The sequence below is a fragment of the Halichoerus grypus genome, chromosome 11, assembly GCF_964656455.1.
Source record: "Halichoerus grypus chromosome 11, mHalGry1.hap1.1, whole genome shotgun sequence".
In the NCBI taxonomy this organism is placed as follows: Eukaryota; Metazoa; Chordata; class Mammalia; order Carnivora; family Phocidae; genus Halichoerus; species Halichoerus grypus.
Genome location: NC_135722.1, coordinates 6,288,963 through 6,308,993, shown reverse-complemented (window position 1 = coordinate 6,308,993; position 20,031 = coordinate 6,288,963). Strand labels below are relative to the sequence as shown.

The following is a 20,031-nucleotide window of genomic DNA, read 5'->3' as shown; positions in this document are numbered from 1 at the left end:
GGGTTTGTCAGTCCAGGCAAGGAGAAGACTGGGTGGAGAACCACGGAGGTCTTCACATATCTCCACTGGCAAAAGAGAAGAGACTTCTTCCTGATGACAGAACTTCAGTTTGGTGTCCGTGAGCACCTGCAGAAAGGTACTTCTGAGCTAGGGAAAAACTTCCTAACCTTTAGATCAGTCTCACAGCCGAATGTAATGAGCTCCTTGTCATAGGACATACTTGACCTAGGGATGTAGGACCTCCCTCCGTCAGAGATGATACCAGGGAGATTCTTGCATCCACCAGGACACTGAACCTGGTGGACTCTGGGTCTGAACCCACCCTGATTCATGAGGAACACCCCAGATCCTCGAGGACCAGTGCCAGGCTTCGTTATGCAGGTTTTGTACCTCGGGGTTATCCTGCTGTCACCCACTAGTGACATTAACCTAGGGGCAGTGGGGGCACCAATCCAGAGCTGCAGAGCATCAGACCAAAACCTAGGCCTGGAAGGGATCTGGCAAGGCCAACAGGTGTACCCTTCCACACTTTAAAAACAAAACAAAACATTTACTAAGTGCTTCTGTGTGGCTGGCCAGGGGCTACTGTGGGAGTGAACATGACAGGCAGGTCTTGGCCTGCATTCTAGGGAGGAGATAGAAAACCAACTTAAATCATTCGTAGTTTCCACCAACAAGAAAACTATTAGAAGGCATAAGTGCTACAGAGAGAAATAGGTGTAGGAGGGGGCTCTATGGGAAGTCAGGGATCAAAGAAGGCTCTCTGAGGAGGTGACATTTATTCTGAGCCCTGAATCACTTTGCCTTGGGCAACTGGTCAACAAACAGCACTTGTGGTGTTTACCCACAGGGGCACGAGTCTCTGTTTCAGCAGATGCCCAGCTGCCCTTTGTCAACTTTTTCTCCCTTAGGGCCAAGAAGCCCTTCCCCCAGGAAGCAGCCCTAAGATACTGCGAATCCCACAGGGACACAAACAGTTCTGATTTGGGTGAGGGGCATAACTAGTCTCTAGAGACAAATGAGCCTGGGATCAGGTCTGGGAGACGCGCATAATAGCAGTGCTCGCTTCATTGGGTCTTTGTGGGCATTAAAAGAGTACATGCACTTAAAGCATCAAAGCGCCCGACACACAGTAAACGGTCAGGAAGGGGCAACTACCTCGATAAACGTCAATAAATGTCAAAAGTCTCGCTCTGGACTCGGAGGAGGCCAGGCCTTCCTGCGCTTCGGTTTCTCCCGCTGTCCTCTCTGGCCGTGGCACTGGGTGCATTCAGGATTAGGATCTCCCGAGCCTCTGCACACCTCTGCGGCCTCGGGGCGGTGTACAGTCGAGGAATCCGAGGCCTCAGGGGCATGGGTGGTGGCCTTTGGGAACCGGTGCCTCGGGGGAGCCCATGTCCCGCCCCTCGGTGCCCGCCCCCTAAATGACCCCGCCCTCCACATCGGATGGCCCCGCCCCAGTCCCCCCTTCCCAGCCTTGAGCGGGCCCCGCCTGCGCGCTCCTTTAAGGCAGCCTGCGGGAAGAGAAGAGCGTGTTTCGCCCCCTCCGACGCCGCCGAGGTAGAGGCTTCACCTTTAAGGCGACGCGGGGACTGCTGGGAAGGCCGGCGGGATGGAGGCGGTGGGACCCGCTCACTGCTGCGGGTCCGGGTGAATCGGGGCGGGAGCCGGAACCTGAGCAGCAGCCGGGTCCGAGCGGGAGGCGTAGGTCCGCGCGAGCCGATCAGGCCGGGAGAGGGGCCTCTGGGTTGGCCTAGGGGAGGGGTCGTCGTGGGCGCAGGCTGTGGGAGAACAAGGCCGGCCTGCTGGGAGGGGGCGCGGTCCTGGGTAGCCGGGGGCGGGAGCGAGGCCTTTTCAGGGGAGGGGTCCCCGGGGCGTCGCGCCGGCCTATGGGGAGGGGTCATTTTGGGCGCGGCCTAGTTGGGGGTACGAAGAAGCCGAGATCTCAAGCTCCTGTAGGGGAAGGGTCTCCCAAGGGGCTCTGTGACTCGGCCTGCCTGTTGGGGAAAGGGCTGCCCGAGGGGTTGGGGCTGATCTAGAGGGGTCGGGGTCTCCCGCACGCGAGTGAGCCTCCACGATCCCTGTAGGACCGTCCTCCAGCGCTCCCTGACCTGGCTAGGGGAGTCCCCGGGGAAGTCCCGAGACTGAGCCGCCTCAGCCGGCCTGAGCCGGTGGTCTGGGCCGAATCCGGGTCCAGCCTCACCGGCCTCACCGCATTGCGTCTCCCGGGCCGAGACGAGCTTGGGCGCGCCCCCTGTAGGCCGAGCGCGGGCACGGTACGGGTTGCCGGCTGGGGGACCCGGGCACCCTGGGGACCCAGACGTCCGGGGACCCGAGGTGTTTACCTAACCCGGGGCGGACGGCGGTGTGGCCCCAGGCCCGGCACCCGCCTGCCCGCCCCCTCGCCTCCACAGGCGGCACGCCATGGCTACGATGGTGCTTCCGCGGGAGGAGAAGCTGAGCCAGGATGAGATCGTGCTGGGCACCAAGGCCGTCATCCAAGGCCTGGAGACCCTGCGCGGGGAGCATCGTGCCCTTCTCGCTCCCTTGGTAGCTCATGAAGCTGGCGAGGCGGAGCCCGGCTCACAGGAGCGATGTGTCCTCCTGCGTCGCTCCCTGGAAGCCATCGAGCTGGGTCTGGGGGAGGCCCAGGTAGGCTGGTCTGGGATGCTGAGGTGGGAGGTCACGGGAGGGATGGAGCCTTCCAGAGGAATCCTGGCAATGTAGGAACAGAATCTGGGCAGGGAACCATGTGGCCCCTGGAGCGCATGGTAAGACCTTAGTAAATATCTGTTGAAAAATGAATGGGCTTTGGAAACCCCAGCTGTGCCTTGCCTCAAGAGAGCCTGATCATCCTTTAGCCCCCACACAGAACCCTGTTCCTGGCTTCTCTGATGGGTAGCAGAGACTGAATGGCATAGGAGAACAAAAAGAAATCCTTAAGAACCGCCCCCCCCAATTCATTCTCTCATTCATTCCTTCACAGGTAAGTTATCAAGTGCCTACTCTGTGCCAGGCAATCTGTTATGTGCCAGAGATACAGGTCCAACAAGAGAGACAACATCTCTGCCCTAGTCCACTGGGGAGAGTCAGAAACACACATTTGTCACATATCGTGATAAGTTCTACAAAGAGAAGAACAAGATCTTGTGATAGCTTATAGCAGGAGGTCTTATTTATTGGTCAGGCAAGACTTCTGAGGAAGTGACATTTAAACCAAGACCTGAAGGAAGGAATGAACCGGCCTCCAGAAAAGGGAGGGAGGCGAGAGGTTACATGTGCAAAGGTCCTGAGATAGCAAAGATCTTGTTGTGGTGGGAGAAATGAGAGAAGACCTGTCTAACCAGAGCTTCCTGGGGAAGGAGAGGGACAGAAGAGGCCTGTGGAGAAGGTGGGGGCCAGATCATGCTGCACCTTATTAGCTTGGGTTGTATTCTCAGAAAAGCAGGAAGCCTTTGGAGGGCTTCAGTAGTCAAAAGATAGTCTGCCTTAGATTTTAAAAGCTCCCTTTGGGGGGCGCCTGGCTGACTCAGTAGAACATGTGACTCTTGATCTCGGGGTTGTGAGTTCGAGACCCATGTTGGGTGTAGAGATTACTTTAAAAAAAGAGTCTTAAAAAAAATAAATAAAAACTCCCTTTGGCTGAGGTGTGGAGAATGAACCATACATAGCGAGTCAAGGGTGGAAGCAGGTAGCAGGTAGTTAGCAAGCCACTGCTGAAATTCAAGTGAAAAATTGTAGCTTGGACTACAGAGGTGGCCAGGAGGGAGGAGAGAAGGGGCCCAGTTCTAGATGTTCTGGAGGTGGGTCCAGCAGGACCTGGAGGTGGAGTAAGGGAGAGAGAGGAGGGCAGAGTAACTCCCAGATTGTGGCTGGAGCAAGTGAAGGAGACAAGAGAGCCTGGATGATCAGGCTGGAGCTCTGTTTTGGTCCTCTTTTACGTTGGGGCTGCCAGGACAATATGCAGATGGAGATACTGAGGAAGCACTGGGGTGTACAAGGAGTACACACTTTCTCCAGGGTAGAGTCTTGGCCCCTTCAAATCTTGGCTGAGATGCCTTCTGGCTCCATAAATCTTGGGCAGGTGGTATCATCTTGGTTTCCTTGTCTTTAAAATAGGGCTCACACCATCTGCTATATATACTTCCAGGCTGTTTAGGGAATTTTTAAAAAAGCTGGTGGTTGTGGAAACACCTGTCACTTACGCATTTGCTAGTCAACTAGAAAATGCAGGGTCCCAGACTGCTTGGCCCTCTGGCAGTGCAGTGTGCTGGTCGTTCCCTCCTTGGCCAGTTGGCTGCCAGGTACAGAGATAAACACACAGGGGTCCCCCTCCTAGTGTGTACAGACACCGACACAGATGGGCAAGAGGATGGCATGGAGGGAACGTGCCCTCCTTTCCTTCGGCTGCAGGAATGACCCTGGCTGTGAAGGGTAGAGAAAGAGTAGAGCCTATGCCAGGCTCCAAGGTAGGAAGAGCCTAAAGGCTCAGGAAGAGTCCTAGAGGTTGGAGAGAGGGGGAGGGGCTGAAGCTGAGGCCTTTGAGTCCCCTTCCCTTGTGGTTCCCAGACCATCTGGGGGCTTGGGACTCGTACACCTCTCCTCTCTAGGAGCTGCACGAGGCCAAGGGCTCACCTTGGCAGAAATCAGGATGGGGTCTTTCCGTGGCCCTTCAGCCATTTCTCAGGATTCTTAGGAAATTGCTAGCCCTGGGGCAGGGGGCAATGGGATAGTGGCTGTGGCAGCAGGGCTTAGGTACAACCCCCAGGAAAGACAAAGGAAGAGAATGGCTAGCTCAGGGAAAGCGTAGGACCCCAGCTAGCCCTCTCCGTGATAACTCAATGAGGTGGGAATTGGGGTTTTTAATGCAGAGGACTAGGTAGAGGCCCAGGAGAGGGGATTGGCTTTCTCAGAGTCCAGTAGAGCCAGCCTAGGAACCCAGGGCTCCTGACCCTGGAAGGAAGGAGCTGGGGTTCCCAAACCTCCTAGGTTCAGGCCTAGTCCAGGACTGTTTGGGGCCTTGGCGGGGGGAACTCCTTTGAGAGGAGAACTTGGTGGCCCTCAGCCCTGTAGGTCCTCATAGGCAGGGCCAGGCCCCGACACCCCAGGAGGCCCAGGCTGGGGGGTGGACGAGATTCTAACCCTCATCCATCCTGGCTGGCACCACAGGTGATCCTGGCGCTGTCGAGCCACCTGGGGGCCGTGGAGTCGGAAAAGCAGAAGCTGCGGGCTCAGGTGCGGCGCCTGGTGCAGGAGAACCAGTGGCTGCGAGAGGAGCTGGCGGGGACGCAGCAGAAGCTGCAGCGCAGCGAGCAGGCCGTGGCCCAGCTCGAGGAGGAGAAGCAGCACTTGCTGTTCATGAGCCAGATCCGGAAGCTGGATGAGGACACATCCCCCAGTGTGAGCCCCTACCACGGCCACTGCAAGGCCATCGGGCAGGCGGGCCTGGGAGCAGGGAGGGACATGGAGCCGACTCGGCTCTGACCCAGCCACTGACACTTGGGCTACCACGCCCCTCCTTCCCTGACACTCATTCTGTCCTTCCCAGGAGGAGAAGGGGGACGTCCCCAAAGACTCTCTGGATGACCTGTTCCCCAACGAGGAGGAGCAGAGCCCAGGTGCAGAGGGGGAGCTGGTTCTGGGGGTGGGGGAGGGGAGGGCTGTGTAAACTCCTTGTCCTTGGGACCCAGAGGTCACCAGAAACGGTGACCAAAAGGCCACCATGTTCTTTCCTGCCTCATTTCTGATCATCACATCCCAGCATGTTGGAGTTTAAAAGGCAGGTTTCACATGTTGCTTCTCTCCCACTAAGTTCTGAGAAACAGGTATCACAGTTCAGAGCTTTGGAGCAGCCTGACCTGGGTTCAAGTCCTGCTCTGCCACTAGTCATTCTGGGACCACTGGTTTCCTTCCCTCTCTGAGCCTTCTCTGAAGGTTATGGAGGATGCATGCACAGGACTGAGCCCTAGGCCAGTGCTTGCCTTGCTAATAGCATTGAGCACACATATCAGAGCCTCCTTTCTGCAGATGGGAAACTGGCTCGGAGGTTAGGTGGCTTGCCCTACAACACACAGCGTGAGGTATTGGGGCTGGGATTCTACCCACTACAGATGGGGAAACAGGCGGAAAAGCTAGTGACTTGCCCAGGGCCACATGTCAGGTAGGTCAAAGGCATCGCTATGGTATGGGCAGTTGGTACATCTGATCTGCCCTTGTCCTTGCAGCCCCCAGCCCTGGAGGAGGGGATGTGGCTGCCCAGCACGGGGGCTATGAAATCCCAGCACGGCTCCGCACCCTGCACAACCTAGTGATTCAGTACGCCTCCCAGGGCCGCTACGAGGTGGCCGTGCCACTCTGCAAGCAGGCACTTGAGGACCTGGAGAAGACCTCAGGCCACGACCACCCTGACGTTGCCACCATGCTGAACATCCTGGCTTTGGTCTATCGGTGAGGGTGCCTCTGGCCACAGTCATCCATGGGAGTCTGCACACTTCCTGAAGCCTCCAGCCCTGGGTCACAAACCCTCAGTCCCTGCTGTGGGCCAGGACTGGGCAGCTCATCTCTACCGGGCAGTTGGGCAGCAAAGAGAAGGAGATTATGCCCAGAGAGGGCTGAGCCAACAGGGTACCTGGGCCTCCCCCCAGGCTTAGTCTATTGGAGGAGAAAGGCTTGGGCATAACTACGAATGGGGACAGCACATGAGGACTCGAAGGGAAGCAGCACAGCTTCTCTGATCATTAAGGCTTAAGAAGGGGGGGGCGTCTGGGTGGCTCAGTCGTTAAGGCTTAAGAAGGGTCTTCGGTGAAAGATGAGTTCCCCAGAACATGAGAGGCTTGCAAAAGTTTTCCTTGGCAGAAAGAACAGTATGAGCATGAGCATGAGGAAGTGGGGGTAGAATCCTGGGGAGTCCGGCTCATCCCCCAGCACTCAATGCCCTGGTGAGTTGTGAGTGAATGTTCAAAGTCACCCCAAGCTCCTGGAGGGCAGGGGCTGACCAGGTCTTCCCAAGCTCTGGGTCATAATCATGTCCACTCATCAGTAAATACCAGAGGAGTGACCACAGGTATCTGGGACCAGTAGGGGGAGGGCCTTGGGCTAGAGGACACCCCTCACCATGCTTCTCCCTGCACCCAGGGACCAGAACAAGTACAAAGAGGCTGCCCACCTGCTCAACGATGCCCTGGCCATCCGTGAAAAGACACTGGGCAAAGACCACCCGGCTGTGAGTGAGAGTGGATGGGAGGTGGGGTCTGCTTCTGCCCTGTCCTGGGCAGGGCCCCAGGTCATTGAGCCTCCATTCTCCTACCCCCCAGGTGGCCGCAACACTAAACAACCTGGCAGTTCTGTATGGCAAGCGGGGCAAGTACAAAGAGGCCGAGCCACTGTGCAAGCGGGCGCTGGAAATCCGGGAGAAGGTGGGAGCAGGCAGGGCTGGGCAGGCCGGCTGGTCCTGGCAGGCAGGGGCCTAGGGCAGCCCTGAGCCCAGCCGTTGGCTCCCACTCCTATCCCAGGTCCTGGGCAAGTTTCATCCGGATGTGGCCAAGCAGCTGAGCAATCTGGCCCTGCTGTGCCAGAACCAGGGCAAAGCTGAGGAGGTAGAATACTACTACAGGAGGGCCCTGGAGATCTATGCCACACGCCTTGGGCCTGATGACCCCAACGTGGCCAAGACCAAGAACAACCTGGTACCCTGGGCCAGGAGTGGGGAGGGAGGAAAGGAGGATGGGGGAGGAAGGAAGGAAAAGGCTCAGCTCCCTTCATCCTGCTCACTCTGTGGCCCCTTTCCTCCAGGCCTCCTGCTACCTGAAGCAGGGCAAGTACCAGGATGCAGAGACCCTGTACAAGGAGATCCTCACCCGCGCTCATGAGAAGGAGTTTGGCTCTGTCAATGGTGAGTCTCTGACCGCCATGTGCCCCCAGCTCACACAGCGCAGGCCTGCCTAGCCATCAGCATCCAGGGCAAATACTTCAGCTGGGTGGGCCCTTGTGGGGTCTGGCTGGTTGCCAGCCACTTGTGTGCATGTGTGAAAAACACACACACAACACACAGCCTCCTGGGTCCTGCTGGTCCTGTTATACACCCTTTGCATAGCCCATGCCCTGGGCCCAGAGTCTTTTCCCCTTCCTCTGCTGGGCAATTCCTGTTCACCATGAGGGCCCACCCCAAATGTCTCCCCGGCTAGGAAGCCACCTTCCGGCCCCCAGTGGTCAGTCATTTCCTGCTCTGGGATCACTCGGCCTGGCCTATCATTCAGGCCTAGCATGTGTCTCAGGCTGTGGGCTTGAGGCGTTTAAGGATGTGCTCCCCCCAGCCTTCAATCCCAAGCCCCTCAACCACAGGCTAGTGCCATGTCATCTCCTTGTTCCAGAAGAGGGTCAGTATTGTTTCAAGTCTGTTTTTTGTTCACTCTTTCATGCATTCATTCATTCGTTCATTCATTCAACAAAGCCCAACCCTGATCCTTCCTGGGTACCCCTAACCGCCTCCCCAGACCCCAGTCCTATGTTTCAACCAGGAGAAGCCTATATGGGAGGCTGGTGACAGCCCCCTTTCTCCCCCCAGGGGACAACAAGCCCATCTGGATGCACGCAGAAGAACGGGAGGAGAGCAAGGTAGCCCTATGGGCAGGGCTGGGGTGGTCTGGGTAGGGAGGGTGAGGCTAGGGATGTGTGGAGGGGAGGGACTTGTGCCACCTCCCCTGACCATTCCTTCCCCCAGGACAAGCGCCGGGACAGCACCCCCTATGGAGAATATGGCAGCTGGTACAAGGCCTGTAAAGTAGACAGGTGAGGACAGCAGGGCAGGGCTGGAAATAGAGAAGGTAGTAGGGAACCAGCATCCTGGGTGGGGGCCAAGTCCAGGCTCTACACTCCATAATGCTCACCCCCAGAACACACATCTCTTTGTCAACTTGTCTTTCAAGACCTGGGTCACAGGCCACCTGTCCCAAAAAGGCTCTCTGCACTGGGACAGCCCAATTTTCTTGCCCTTGGGTCTCCCAGCTTTTAGTCCTGGTGGCAACATCCCACGTAGGGCTCTGGGGCCGGGTCCCCAACCCTAGGAACCTGGGGTGGGATTCCAAGACAGGAGAGTCTAAGCAGGCTGAGCACAAGGCTGGACACAAGAGGGGAGAGATTCTGGTTGGCCTGATGGTTCCTCGGGGCCCAAAGTGGGCCGGATGCTAGGATAGGCCTGGTTCCTGGGGAACACGGAGTTTGAGACTGCCCTGCTGTCCCGTCCACAGCCCCACAGTCAACACTACCCTGCGCAGCTTGGGGGCCCTATACCGGCGCCAGGGCAAGCTAGAAGCTGCACATACGCTGGAGGACTGTGCCAGCCGCAGCCGCAAGCAGGTGGGGCAACGGGCATGAGGGGTGTGGGCAGGGACCTGGGTGGCCCTTGTGTTCCCATGAGGATTCAGGGCTCCACCTGACGTGCCCTGCCACCCCCTCAGGGCCTGGACCCCGCAAGCCAGACCAAGGTGGTGGAACTGCTGAAAGATGGCAGCGGTGGGCGGGGAGACCGCCGGGGCAGCCGAGACGTGGCGGGGGGTGCCGGGGCGCGGCCTGAGTCTGACGTCGAGGAGGCAGGGCCTGCAGCTGAGTGGAGCGGGGTGAGTCTAGGGGCTGGGGTGGGCCAGGAGGCTGGGTAGTCAGTGTGGCAGAGACAGACTTATCCACCCCGCAGGACGGCAGTGGCTCCTTGCGGCGTAGCGGCTCCTTTGGGAAGCTCCGAGATGCCCTGAGGCGTAGCAGTGAGATGCTGGTGAAGAAGTTGCAGGGTGGTGGCCCCCAGGAGCCTCCTAACCCCAGGTGAGCCTCTGCCCCAGATGGGCCCTCCACCTAGGGTGAGCCTCTCAAGAACCCACCCCATGGCCCACCAACCCCAGATGAGTTCCTGATCCAGGAGAACTCCCTCATCTCCCTCAAGCTCCACCACCCACCGGATATACTCCCCTCCCATCAGCCTCCATCTCCAGCCCCAACCTGACCCTTTCCCACATCCTCCCCAGTTCCACCCTCAGCAAATCCAGGCATTCCTTTCTCCTCAGGATGAAGCGGGCCAGTTCCCTCAACTTCCTCAACAAGAGTGTGGAAGAGCCAGTCCAGGTATGGCCGGGTGGGTGTTGGGGCACTGGGCAGTGAGGCCCAGGCCCCAGAGCCCAAAGACTGCATGTCCTCTGTACTTGCCGAGCTTGTCTGTTTATCTAGAAACCTTTCCAGCTCTGTACCAGGCCTGGCTTTGGGCTGGACACTGGGAAGACAAATGAGGGAAACCAAGCTCCTGCATGGGGTGGACATGCAAGTGGCCAGTGCCAACACAGTGACGCGTGGAGGTGGGCGGGAGTGCCAGAGCACCAGGACATGGTCAGGGGCCCAGCTCAGGGACTCTGGCTGATCGGGCCCCTTCTGGCCAGGGAAGTACAGCCTGGCAGCAGCGAGAAGCTGAGCCGCCTGCCCCCTCTGCCCACAGCCTGGAGGCACAGGCTTCTCTGACAGCCGCACCCTCAGCTCCAGCTCCATGGACCTCTCCCGACGAAGCTCCCTCGTGGGCTAATCCTGAAGGGGCAGCGCCAGAGCCTCCACCCGGCACTGCCCCCATCCCCAGCCCTTCGCATGGGCCTGCTGCTTGCCCCACCTGTCTCTCCCAAGGACCCCCGTCTTTTCTGTTCAATCTCAGGGTAACCTCCTCCCTTGTCATCTCAGCCTAAGCCCTGGAGGCTGGGTCTGCCCGCTCCAGCTCTACCCCTTATTTATTCCATCCAGCAGGGCCCCCTCTTCTTTAGGTTCAGGGCCAGGTGAGGGACTGGCCAGGGTCTCCAAGGTAGAGACTCAGTGGGCCGCCCTCCCCAGGCCTCCGAGCCAAGAACACTAAGCACCTGCCGTCCCTTCAGCACTCCTGCCCTCCTGCCCCTCCGGCCGTTGCTTCTGTATATAGAGAAATAAGTTATTGGCCGCGCCCCTCCCCTCAGTCCACGGTACTGCCCTGTTCTCCCTTCACCCTGCCCTTCTCTAGTGGTACCGCCCAGGCCTTAATCACCCCCATTCCGCGCGGTGGTATCTTCCAGGCTCTACATCTCGGGGGCGGCGCCTCCCCAAAGGGTTCCCCGGGCCTTCTCGCGCTCCTCCTGGCCTCTGAGGGACGAGTTGAGCCCCACCATCGCCCCGTGCCCCAGGACGGAGAGCCCTCCCCTTGCCCATCCTCTCACCGCCGGGCCCTGCCCAGCATCCCGGCCTTATGCACTGCCCCTCCCGCCCGGCCCCGCCCAGGCACGGACTGACCCCGCCCCGGGCACCGCCCGTCGAGCCATCCTGCCACGCCTCTTCCCACGCCTGCCGCTTCTCGCTAGGGGCGGTGATGGCCCCTGTGGCAGGAGGGGCTGCCCCATTTGGGGGTGGTGAGGCGGTCGCTCTCTATTTTCAAATGTTGCTGTAGAAATAAAGACCGTTTGAATCTGAGCCGGGCTTGTTTTGGGGCGGAGGCCAAGGGCCCCCAGCGTCTCTAGGTTGGGGGGTGAGGTCGGGAGAGGTTGCGAGCGAGCGAGCATGTGTGTCGCTCACGTCCGGTCCCGCGCTGCTGGAGCCCAGATATTTTGCTCCTATCCCGGGTTTGTTTGGGGGCCTCACAGATTGAGTTTTTTCTAACAACGTTCATCTCTGAGGCTCTGGAGACCGCGGGCTTTGAACTCTGCCCCTTCCTAAGCTGTTTGATCTTGAGCGAGTTACCGAGACTAGACCTTTTCCATCTATAAAATGTGGGTGACGACACCCTCCGGGGGCTGCGTCTGAGTTAGGAGTGCCAGCACACCAAGAACCCCAAATAAATGAACTATTGCTAACAACTCCGGGAACTGCGAGGGTAGGGATGACTACCTCTGCCAGACAGACGTGAAATGTGTCAACCCCAGCCCAAAATTGACCTCTCATCGTCGGAACGCGTCAGGTCCCCGAGAGCTGTCCTCAAGCCCAGGTACAGCTATAGGGAGCGAACTACAAGTCCCAGAAGGCAATGCGCGGCGACGATGGGGCGTGGGCTTGGAGCGGCTGTATCGGGTTTGCGCCTGCGCAACGGGTGGGTGGGGGGGTGAGCTGGGCAAAGTAAGGAGACTACAAGTTCCGAGAAGCAATGCGGCAAGGCCCAAGTCGGGAATGTTTGCGCCTGCGCGTCGCGGGCGGGGCCTCTGGGGCGGAGCGGCCACCATCTTGGAACGGGAGGCGGAGCAGAGCTGACTGGGAGCGACCGAGCGGGCCACCGCAGCCGCCATGAACCCCGAATAGTGAGTGAGCCCCGCCCGCGCCGTCCGGCGCAGCCTCGATCCCGAGTACGGGGCTGTACGCTTACCGGGGTTGTCCGGCCTGGGTCAGACTGAGCGGCGCCCCCACATCCGGGTCCCTCTTCCGCTGACCCCCCCCCCACATCCGGGTCCTGCCCCTCCCCCCGGGGGCCCCAGGACCCCGGCTCGGCACCCCAAGTTCTTGCACCCGGGACCCAGACGCTGCGACCCCAAGGGGTACTACTTGGAGCCCGAAGCACCGGCCCCTAACAGGCCTTATTGGTCAGGTGACCCCGCAGCCTCGGTCTCTCCAGGCCTCAGTTTCCCCACCTGCTGCTTGCAGTGGCGGTCTGGGTGCTGACGACGGTCCCGGCGTTTTGGAGCCGGTCCAGACTCGGGCCCTTTAGGTCTGACAGTAAATCTTTTCTGTTTTTCCCGTTCTCCCGGAATCCGGTTCCTGGGGCTGGTCGGACGCGGGAGGCCCCGAGGTGCCGCTCTGGGTTGCTCTCCCGGAGGTCCTCCCCTCCGGGGCTGCCGCTTCGCCCCTTGCTGGGTCTCGCTGTCCTGCCGCTCCTGGAGGCCAGTCCCTTCCCGCCCTCTCCTCACCTTTGCGCAGGCCCCCTGCGCGACCGTCACTGCCGATGAAGTGCAGATGAATGTGGCATTTGTTTCTCCCCTTCCAGTGGGATTCTCTGTACCTCAGACTCTCCTCACTTCTTGGTCACTCCCCCTGCGGGTAGGTGGCCCGCATCTCATTGACAGTTTTCCCCAAGTGTCCGTTGTCTTCTTCCTCTTCTGCCACTTCCTTTTTCTCCTCCAGATCCAGGCCTCAGATTTCCTTGGGGAAGGGTGAAGCTCTGAGCTGGATTATAAGGGACACAGAAGGGAACCAACAGGCTCTCACAGAGACTTTGGAGTCTGAACCTGGTTTCCAGTCTTAAAGTTAACAGCTGTGTAACTTAGGGCAAGTCACTTCCCTCTTCTGACCTCTGGTTTCCTCATTAGTTGGGAATAACACCTTCCACTTCATAGAGCTGATGTGAGGCTTAAATGAGATGATGCATTTGCAGTATTTAGCACAGGGCCAGGTACAAAGTAGGAACTCAATACATTTTAACTGCCATCATTGGTACTCGTTGACCGCCTCTTCTTAGAGGCTTCATACCAGGCTCTTACTCTTTACTCACTTAACAAGCTCTAGGCTGGGCCCTAGCTTCCATTTCTGGGGCCTCCCCTGCCAAGCCAGGTGGGCCCCAGGGCAGTGAAGGGGGTTCCCCAACTAGCCCCTACTGGCCCAGAGACCACGGAGTCTGTTAGGTCTCAGGGTAGGACACCCAGCTTTTTCTCCTGAGGATTGTGATCCTTGGTGGCAGGTCATGTCCCTCTCTGTGCCTCGGCTTCCTTCTCTGTAAAGTGGAAATTCAGACTCAGTCCTTTGGGCCAGCTGTAACATAGGAGGTGGTCAGCCCTCCTCTTCCCAGGACTTGTGGGAGGATACTGTGAACAACTTAATACTCTAAACCAAGGCAAGCCTCACATCATGGGAGAAGGCCATAGTTGTGATTGCAGGATGGCATGGCGGGTGGGCTTCCTGCCTTCCTTCATGCCTTCCCATCCTTTCTTTCTAGTGACTACCTGTTTAAGCTGCTTTTGATTGGTGATTCGGGCGTGGGCAAGTCATGCCTGCTTCTGCGGTTTGCTGTGAGTAAGAAGCCTCCCATACCATCCACCTGGGGTCCTGGCTGGTGGCAGGAGGGAGGGAGACAACCCAGAGCACAGCAGTTGCAAGACCTTGGAACCAAGGATGAAGTCGCAGGACTTCCTAGTAGCATCTCTAACTGAACAGAGACACAGGGCTGCAGGTTGGGGTGCTGAGAATGGGGGCTTAGCAGTTACAAGCTTGGCCGGGGCAGGAACCTGGAGGTAGATTTTCCAAATGGACTTTGGGCCTGTTCACCTAGGTCATTGGTCCCTACTTTTCCAGGATGACACATACACAGAGAGCTACATCAGCACCATCGGGGTGGACTTCAAGATCCGAACCATTGAGCTGGATGGCAAAACCATCAAACTTCAGATCGTGAGTGTTGCTCTTCCCAGTCCCTGGTACAGAAGCAGCCATCTTGGGAGTGGTGGAGGCTCTGGGCAAGTAGCCCAGGGCTGACCTGCCTTTCTCACCTACTGTCTTGTAGTGGGACACGGCTGGTCAGGAGCGGTTCCGGACCATCACTTCCAGCTACTACCGGGGGGCTCATGGCATCATTGTGGTGTATGATGTCACCGACCAGGTACTCCTGGGGTCACATCTCCAGTTTTGTCTCCTCATCTTCAGGTCTTTGGTTTTTGTTTTTTTGTTTCGTTTTTGTTTTTTTAGGATTTTATTTTTTTAAGTAATCTACACACCCAGCATTGGGGTTGAACTCACAGCCTCGAGATCAAGAATCACATGCTCTACTGACCGAGCCAGCCAGGCACTCCAGGTCTTTGGTTCTTGTTTCTTTTTACTCTTCCCATCCTCTCTTCCGGATGATGCCCGGAAGGGAGACTGTACTTGGACTCATTTCACGAGGAGGGAAACAGCTGCAGAAGTGCATCCTCTGAGGCCCCGCTGCAGGGCGTTGGCAGAAACAGGCCTCACACCTCCTAGCTAAACTTGCCACCTTTCTAGACACCTATGTTTCATAGGGGTTTAGTCAGCTAATCGGTTGCTGTGCTGGGCCCATGGCTTCCTGTGTGAAGACACTGTGGAGAAGCGATTGGAGGGCTTTAGACAAGGAGGTGAGGGAGCCCTGCGCTCTGGGCGCATTGTGAGCAGGGTCGGAGCCCTGTGTCTGCTGTGGCCCCATCAGTCGTGTGTCACTAGCAGTGCTGGTGCTATTAACAGGCTGAAGCAGTCCCACCGTACCTTATGGTTTATAGAACTTGTCACGGTCTCTTAGCACTCTAAAGAAGTCTGTATTAGGTTCCCATTTTACAGATGAGGAAATGGGTCAGAGTGGTGAGGAGACTTGCTTAGGGCCGTCCAGTTAAGTGGCAGCAACAGAAAACCTGGGTATACTGATTCTACTTGGTTTATTCTTTCTACTAAACCTTGTTGCTTAGTGGGGACCAGGCCCTGGGGACATGGAAATGCTTACATCAGCCCTGCGCCTGGAGGAGTTCCTGCTCCGAGGGGCAGCTGGGCCCTTGGGCTCACCAGGAACTCATGATGTCTTCTGGACAACAAGCTGTGGGTGGACTGTGCTCTACTCAGAGGTCATCAAGGACCTCTAGCTGCCAAGTTCCATGACCTCATTTCAGTTCTTGCTCTGATTGGCCTCTCATGGCTTTTACCTTCCTTCTCCTCCCTCTCCTTGGAAAGTTTACTATCTCCAGCTCTCCTCCCTCTTGCTGCATTAGCTTCTCTTTTCAGTGACTTTTTACTGGTTTGCCTTGTACCATCACCACCACGCTCCCTGCCTTTCCTCCACCCCCCTGCACCCAATCCTGTGCTTTCTGACTCTCCCTGCACGGGTCTGGTCACTTTGTAGTTTGGCTTCTGTCTTATGTTCTATGATTCCTGTGTATACAGTTATCACTGTGGGTATTCTCTCTGTTCTACTTTGCTGGCACTTTTTTTTTTTAAGATTTTATTTATTTATTTGACAGAAAGACAGCGAGAGAGGGAACACAAGCAGGGGGAGTGGGAGAGGGAGAAGCAGGCTTCCCACTGAGCAGGGAGCCTGATGCAGGGCTCGATCCCAGGACCCTGGGATCATGACCTGAGCCGAAAGCAGACGCTTAATGACTGAGCCACCCAGTCGCCCCTACTCTGCTGGCACTTTGTGTAGTAATTCTAATCTTCATGTGAAATAAGTGTGGGGTCCCTGTTTTCCAGATGAAATATGCTTAGGGAGGTGTTAGGTAACTTGCCCATGGTCTCATAGCTAGGAGGGGCAAGGCTAGTGTTGGCTTCTGAACTTACCCTTCCCTGCCCCTAGCCAACCTCTGCTGAGCTCCAGATCATCTTCAGAACTCAGCATGTCCAGCACTGTCCTCACCCTCTCTCCCTAAACTGGCTCCTGCATCCCCATCTTTGTAACAGAGTTCCTGTTGGCCTGACCAGAAAACTCTTCCCTCCCCCCTTTCTCCCCTCTGTTCCTCCCCCCCGACTTCTCTTTCAAGTCCGTTCCCTTATAACAATAGCAGTGATGAGGATGACAGCAACTCCTGCTAATTAAGTTCTTGTTATAAGACAGGCCTGTGTTCCATTATCTCTTGCGTACAACAGCCCGACTGGGAGCTGCTGTTTTATCAAAATGAGGAAGCTAGAGCTCAGAGAGGTCAGGTGACAAATCTAGGGTCACACAGTAAATGGCAGAGCTGGGGCTTACCCAGAATGGTCTGATTCTAAATCCTGTGCTCTTCCTTGCCTCACTCCCTGGCTCAGGGCACATCTTCCCTAGATTATTTCAGCCACCTCCAGTTGGTCGCCGCCATCTTGCCAGTCTGATCTGGCCTCTGCACTCCTGTCCGGACTGTCTTCCCAGAACACAGGTGTGCTGCTGCTGCTCCCTTCCTAAGGAAACCTTTCATGGGCTCCTGGTTGTCCAGTTTAGCCAGGCTAAGACCTTCCATCCTCTGGCCTGCCTCCTTCCCCCTCCTTCTGTGCTCAGGGCCTGTGTCGCAGCAGCCTTCCGCTTCTCCTTGCTCCCTAGAGGCACCGTACCCGTCCCGAAGCTTGACCTGGTGTAGGTCATCTCCTCGCCTTGCACCTTTCCCATCCTTCCACTTGCTTCCACACAAGGCCAGTTCATCCCTTCAGACGTAGGTCAGCCGTAGTCTCCCCGGGCAGAGGCGGTCCTGGAGCTCCGGCAGCACTCATCACCCTGTTTTGCCATTGTGTGTGTGTCCTGGTCTAGTCCTCCACCGTCCCTTGAGTGCCTTAGGGCAGGACCCAGGTATTTGTCCCTTCTTTGTCCACAGGTCCCAGCCCAGGGCCCAGCCTGGGACAGGGCAGCAGGTATACATTTGAACCTAGTGGGATATCACCACACACCTCTGATTCCTCAGAAGGGAAAGTGTGGCTCTAGCCCAGCCATGTTACCAAAAGTTCTGTCTTTGTTTACGAGCCAGGGGTAGGGGGTAGGGAGTGACCAGCTGTTGGGATAGCTGGTCTGAGCAAGGAGGCTGTTAGTGCCAGAAGCAGGACGAATGTCTGGCTCTGTTCCCAGGGTACACGTCTCCCTCATAGGCCAGGATCTCCTCTGTGAGGACCCTCCACCTACCATTGGGCTGAAAGACTTCCTACCTTTCAGGGATCTTAAGGCCACTGTGGGAACTTTGTGATTCTTGCTAACTTGTTCCCCTCCATTTCTGTCTCCTCTCTGGTCTCTCTCCTGTTGTCATTTGCTCCCCACATGTTTTTGGCCTTTTCTGTGTCTTGGGGAAACTAGCTGCAGGAAGCAGAGCTGGCTGGCCCTTAGGCCTAGGCTGTTTAGGTATTAGGGCTGTTGGCTGACAGCTGGTGCTGTGCCAGGTTTGGCTTTGAGGGTGTCAGATGGAGTGGGTCAGGGAGGAGATCTAAGCCTGGAGGAGAGAGAGCTTCCTCTGGGTTCCTGAGCTCAGGGCTCCTGTCTCTCTCGGGAGCCCAGGGAAACCCCCTTCAAAAGCCCCTGTTCTCCTGGCCTTGAGTAGGGGTGGGCGTTTGGGAGCAAAATAACCTTTGATTCTGGCTCCTTTAGGAATCCTATGCCAACGTGAAGCAGTGGCTACAGGAGATCGACCGCTATGCCAGTGAGAATGTCAATAAGCTCCTGGTGGGCAACAAGAGCGACCTCACCACCAAGAAGGTGGTGGATAACACCACAGCCAAGGTGGGTGGGGCCTGGGTCGGGCCACCCAGGGTGGGCTGGGCTCTGCTGCCCCTCACCCCTCCTTTCCCTCCTCTTCTCTTTTCTTCCCTTGTCAGGAGTTTGCAGATTCTCTGGGTATCCCCTTCCTGGAGACGAGTGCCAAGAACGCTACCAATGTCGAGCAGGCATTCATGACCATGGCTGCTGAGATCAAAAAGCGGATGGGGCCTGGGGCAGCCTCAGGGGGTGAGCGGCCCAACCTCAAGATCGACAGCACCCCTGTGAAGCCAGCTGGTGGCGGCTGTTGCTAGGAGGGGCACGTGGGGTGGGACAGGAGGGGGCACCTTCTCCAGATGATGCCCCTGGAGGGGACAGGAGGTGCCTCCCTCTCCTGGGGCATTTGAGTCTGTGGCTTTGGGGTGTCCTGGGCTCCCCATCTCCCTCTGGCCCATCTGCCTGCTGCCCTGAGCCCTGGTTTTGTTACGGCCCCCAAGGGAGGACACCCAGGACCTTTGGCTGGGGTGGGGATGTGGGCTTGCTCTGCTGCTGCCTCTAGGTAACTTTAAAAGCTACCCTCCCACACACCTTTCCTTGGGATGAGGGCTCCTCTTGTTTCCCTTCCTTGCCCCCCATGTATGCTGCAGTGGGTTTCTTTCCTTACCCCTTTACCTTCTCCCCCCACTTCCCTTCCCCAAGAGCTGGGAGCCTCCCTGGCCTCTACAGTCCCTGGCTGCAGTCAGCGCCGGGGGCCAGGAAGGGACCAGGGGATCCAGGACCCAGGATCCAGGGCCCTGGGCTGGACCTCAGGAAGGGCATGGGGGCCATAGGGGCCCAGCAGCCCACCCTTGCCTCTCCTCCCTGCCTCTCCTCCCCGCCCTTTCCATACTCACAGCTCCAGCCGTCCAGCTGCGGTGGGGTCTGAGCACATCTAGAGCAGGTGGGTGGGCAGCCATGCTGGGCCTGTGTCTTGAGCCCAGAGGGAGCCTGCTCTTGCCACCCCCTGCCCTGCCAGAGCCAGGCCCATGTGCTGCCTGCCCACCGTGCCCCTTTGTCCCCATGGCAGGCAGAGGCGGAAGGCCCACCGTGCCAGAGGCCAGGCACCAGCCTTAACCCTCACTCTGCCAGCACCTCTTCCCTTTCCCCGAGGCAGCACATCTGGCTTATTCTCCCCCTTCTGTTCTTTGGAGCCTACAAGGGCAGGTCCTCATACCCTGTCACCACTACTCCTCCGGGGAATGTGGGTGCAAACCCAGGGTCTGGGGCCTCTCCCCTCACCCCCTCCCACCCAGGATCCTAGCCCCCTGCCCTCTGGCACAGCTTCTTCCTGCAGAAAAAACAAACCTTTGGTCTCTACCTGAAAAGCCATGTACCTTGTGCTGTCTCTCGCCTGTCCCACCTGTGCCCTGCCCTCCAGCTTGTATTTAAGTCTCTGGGGTGCCCCCACTCCCAGGTTCCCCACTCTGGTGTCATGTCAGGCATTTTGCAAGGAAAAGCCACTTGGGGAAAGACAGAAAGGACAAAAAAATAAATAAATTTCCACTGGCCCTCGGGTGAGCCGAGGGTTTTTGCAAGGAAGTTGTGGTGGTTGAGTGTGGTCTGTGGTGGGAGCTGTCCTGGGGTGGGAAATGGCACTGGGGCCCTGGGCTTGGCCGGCTGTGCAGGGGTCCTCGCCTGGGCTGTGCGTCCTAGGGTTGCTGTTGAAAGTCCTTGACCCACTTCCTAAAGCCAGGAGTGCTGCCTGCTTTTGCTTCTGTGGGATGTCCCCACGGGCCCAGCACGGTTCCGGCAGCCGGGGAGCGGGCGGCCATCAGCGAGTACCTGGTGAGCCGCGGCCAACACCCACACAGGCGCCCGTCCATTCGGCCTGGGAGGTCGGGCTGCAGACGTACCCATCATGCCTGGCCCGCATCCCCTTCTGCCCC

At 57.7% G+C, this 20,031-nt stretch overlaps 2 protein-coding genes across 5 annotated transcripts; both read left to right on the top strand.

Moving 5' to 3' along the window:
* Positions 1-1,566: 1,566 nt before the first annotated feature.
* On the top strand, positions 1,567-11,460 carry KLC2 (kinesin light chain 2). Of its 4 annotated transcripts, none has more exons than XM_036121539.1 (16): positions 1,567-1,704; positions 2,378-2,652; positions 5,170-5,400; positions 5,549-5,618; positions 6,225-6,447; positions 7,135-7,222; positions 7,314-7,415; positions 7,512-7,685; positions 7,792-7,891; positions 8,564-8,613; positions 8,720-8,787; positions 9,246-9,354; positions 9,456-9,614; positions 9,689-9,813; positions 10,053-10,110; positions 10,475-11,460. In XM_036121539.1, exons 2-16 carry the CDS (start codon positions 2,425-2,427, stop codon positions 10,556-10,558), a joined length of 1,869 nt encoding a protein of 622 aa, XP_035977432.1. In that variant the 5' UTR covers positions 1,567-1,704; positions 2,378-2,424; the 3' UTR covers positions 10,559-11,460. The 4 variants fall into 4 exon arrangements, with proteins under 4 accessions (XP_035977432.1, XP_035977434.1, XP_035977431.1 ...); XM_036121541.2 differs by having other exon boundaries at positions 1,567-1,708; positions 2,415-2,652; XM_036121538.1 differs by having other exon boundaries at positions 1,567-1,708.
* A 675-nt stretch (positions 11,461-12,135) lies between these two features.
* On the top strand, positions 12,136-19,684 carry RAB1B (RAB1B, member RAS oncogene family). Its single transcript, XM_036121534.2, has 6 exons — positions 12,136-12,278; positions 13,904-13,976; positions 14,260-14,355; positions 14,468-14,563; positions 17,999-18,130; positions 18,226-19,684. Exons 1-6 carry the CDS (start codon positions 12,265-12,267, stop codon positions 18,418-18,420), a joined length of 606 nt encoding a protein of 201 aa, XP_035977427.1. The 5' UTR covers positions 12,136-12,264; the 3' UTR covers positions 18,421-19,684.
* The last annotated feature ends 347 nt before the right edge of the window (positions 19,685-20,031 follow it).